This window comes from Limulus polyphemus, unplaced genomic scaffold (assembly GCF_000517525.1).
Source record: "Limulus polyphemus unplaced genomic scaffold, Limulus_polyphemus-2.1.2 Scaffold5813, whole genome shotgun sequence".
Lineage (NCBI taxonomy): Eukaryota > Metazoa > Arthropoda > Merostomata > Xiphosura > Limulidae > Limulus > Limulus polyphemus.
This window is the reverse complement of record NW_013671423.1, coordinates 30534-34056: the sequence shown is the minus strand read 5'-3', so window position 1 is coordinate 34056 and position 3523 is coordinate 30534. Positions and strand designations below refer to the sequence as shown.

The window sequence follows — 3523 nt, the reverse complement described above, 5'->3', positions numbered from 1 at the left end:
ACACGCTATAATTCACAATGATTCACGCACTTTACTTACGGTCACTACCGCTCGCTTGACTCAATTATCTCTTTCTGTCTGCTATTATTATCTCTGCTTTATTTGCTGGGCTTATATACAAAAATAGAGGGTGTCTGGCAAACACTAGAATTGCCAGGAACAGTCATGATCCTTCTAGAAACTCATGACGTGTTACCAGTATCACATGACTTCCGCTGGGAGAAACTACATGGAGCTTTCCCATGTGCTAACAAGACTGAGTCATGCTTGTTCACTCATTAATATGCATAAATTTTTTTTTTTTTTCATTTTATTGATGAAAGAATATTCCTCTATGATTCTGATAATTTATTATAACTATTGCCGGTAATTGTTTTGTTACTTTTTTCTTTACTGGACACAGGATCCGGTGCTCATGTATTATTATGAGACCCCAAGCGAAATTGCTGGATGTTTTCGAAGGTCTGGCATTAATTTTGCTAAATGAAATACTTGCTACTTTAGAAATTGAAAATACAAATATTGGCTTATACATAGATGTTCCTGATCTGGCACTTTTCACATAGAGGAAATTGCTAATATAATAAATCATATGCCTCCTCAACCATCATTAACTATGGGACATTTAGTAAATGAAATTTTGTGAGGATAAAGTTTTATTATACATAATTGAACAAATTTCATATGCAAGAAAGTACATGTTGTGCACATCACATTTTGAGCAAGTTAGGTTTTCTCTGACAATTAAAAAGAGCTAATGCTATGCTTAAAGCTAGTTTGTTTTATACTCCTAAGTGATCCGTGTTATAGAATGTCAAAGTTAACATGGTCTGTAACCATACTAACAATATGACCCACATATTGAGTTGCCTCACACATCACAATTCCCATACTTCACATGCTTATAAGATCATAGAAAATAAACTGTTCCATTGAACCAGAAACTTGAGGTGGTTGAATCATTTGTATAATATTGTCATCAATATATCACAGTGTGTCCTCTTTTTGTGGCCATTTCTTGACATTAGCAGCTGACTTGATCATGATGCTAAGTTCATATTCATCACCAACAACAGTGAATATTTCTCTGTAAAAGGTTTCACTATCATATTAGACTAGCATCCAGTCACCTTCCTTCAAATGGGATACAAATGTCTGACCAACATGTCTTGATTTACTGGATGCATTGTAGGGAAGTTGCAAGTTCTTGTTTGGATCCTATTTTAAAACATGCATCTTCTTGATCCCAGGGATAACTTCTGCATTATCACAAACAGTATCATCCCATTTCATATCTCTGTCAAGGAACAAGAGTTTCAGTCAACAGATTGCCTGCAATTTTAATAAAAGTTAAGGAATTCTGAACAGTGGATGCAGATGCTGATAGCAGTAGCTTAGACAATGGATTTGGCCAACCACACTGTCAACAATTATTTTACCATGAAACATCATAGAAAATTTTCATGTGAACAGATTGTTGTTTTTTTTTTGCTTAATTGCTGTAACAAATAGATCTTGTACTTATTTTTAAGTTCTGATGATGTTTCATCAGTCAATGATCTCCTCAACTGTCATTATTTCAAGTGATTTTGGATTTAGCCTCTTTTCATACAAGTACTTAACAAAGATGCTGAAAGTGTTCGTTTTCTTTTGTGTCTGAGCATATAAGGCAAGCTTTGCATTCACCTTTGGGTATAGCTGCTGCTGTGAACAGTAACACTACCATGACTCCATAATGAACTTTGCATTAGCTGTAGATCTTTGCAAAGTGCATCTGTAGATGGCACTACTATACATTTCTATATCAGAGACAAAATCTTTAGTTTCAATTATCTTCATATTGATATTCTGAATAATAGTTATAAACTGATCTTGCATCTTTCACCACACACATCAATCTCTCAATCCTTCCTTTCTATCACTCCTTCCAGATTCGTTTTTTTTTTTGGCAAGTCGTCATTTATAATTTTATCTTTTGATCATTTCCTCACTCTTCGCACGATTCTTGCTAGTATCATAAATTCAGACTTCAGATTTGTATTTACTCTCGATAGCTGCCAGTTTACAAATCAGACATCTACACCAATAAGCTGATGTTTCATGTGACAGAAGGACATTTTCTGGCTTCATCTTGCAAAATGTGGAAAAGGCTATTGGGATGTCTCTTCCAATGAAAGGAAAAAATCTTCTCTGAGAAATATCTTTCAAAGTTTTATCTTCTCTCTCCTCTTTTCCCTACTGTTATTTCATCTTTAAGTTCTGGACATGTGTAGACTATATCAGATTTACTGCAGCCTTTTGAGGACTCCTGTCCTTGCAAGAAATGTTAACTTGGGTGTTTTTATATTAACCCATGCTTGCTTTCCAGATTTCACTGTTGTTGGCCCATTTCTTCTGAAAGACCTTGATAAAGAATTACTACTTTTTCAGAGCCTTTCCAAAGAATTGAGGGCTAGTATGTGAACCAACCTCTTCCAGAGTCGTGCTAGAAGTTACAGGGTTGAGTGACTTTTTTTCCATGCTACTTATAGTTTCTTTGTGTCTCTTTCCTTCTTATGGTACTTTTCTGCTTTTTTTGGCATCCTTCTACTATCTCTTTTTCTCACATATAGTGTATCCTGTTTCTGTTGCTTTCTTTCACCGTATCATCATTTTTCTTTTTGTATTTTTGTACTTTTTTCTGCATCAGCCATTTTTCCTGCCATGTTTTTTTACATCCATTTTGATCAGTTTTCTAAAGCAATAAAATTGGTTTTCAACTTATAATGGACAATTATTAAAAATACAAATCTCTATAATGTGTTTTACTTAGAAAATAAGTTGATAACCATTAAATATATGCTCTAAAATGTTACGAATTTCTCATGTGTCGTAGATTCCAGATATAATACTTAATCACATTTACTAAGAACATTGCTGATACTTATCCCAGATGTCATTTGTGATTATACACAAATCAAATAACTTTCAGTTATGTAATTTAACTTGCACAAATGAATGTGATCTGATGTCCTGTGGATCATGCAGGTTTTTAATTAATTGCATTTTAGGTACGGATTTAAAATACAAAAAGCCAGAATGTAGTTACTGAGATTATGGTACACTGAAATAAGAAGTTTAAATTGACTTCATTGATGGGAGAGTTGGAGGATAATAGAAGATCAAGAGAGTTGGTCACATGGGAAATTAGGAAAGTATATGAAAAAAAAGGTTGGTTGAAGTGTAATAAGAGGGTATCTTCAATAGCCATGGCGCTTGAAATTCTTTTAGGCAGGATTAGAGTAAATTAATCTATGAGACCTTTTTTCCCTTTTTATTAGCTATATTGTTTTGCACCGGCAATACCAAACGTGGGGCACATGTATACCCGATTCGATTTTAGTACTCATCAGGATCTCTACCAGCCAGCCTACCCTCAAATTGAAATTCTTTTAGGTAGGATTAGAGTAAATTAATCTATGAGACCTTTTTTCCCTTTTTATTAGCTATATTGTTTTGCACCGGCAATACCAAACGTGGGGCA

General features: G+C 34.3%; 2 protein-coding genes across 2 annotated transcripts in view; both read left to right on the top strand.

Annotated features, from left to right (window-relative positions):
* LOC106473016 (FAST kinase domain-containing protein 3, mitochondrial-like) overlaps positions 1–3523 on the top strand; it is a 29007-nt gene that overhangs the window by 2050 nt on the left and 23434 nt on the right. The window lies entirely within an intron of this gene.
* The window catches only part of LOC106473017 (FAST kinase domain-containing protein 5, mitochondrial-like), a 16921-nt gene that overhangs the window by 12182 nt on the left and 1216 nt on the right, over positions 1–3523 (top strand). The window contains exon 4 of the mRNA XM_013933691.2: positions 3163–3210. Within this exon, the coding sequence (XP_013789145.2) occupies positions 3163–3210 (48 nt within the window). The remainder of the gene's footprint in view (positions 1–3162; positions 3211–3523) is intronic.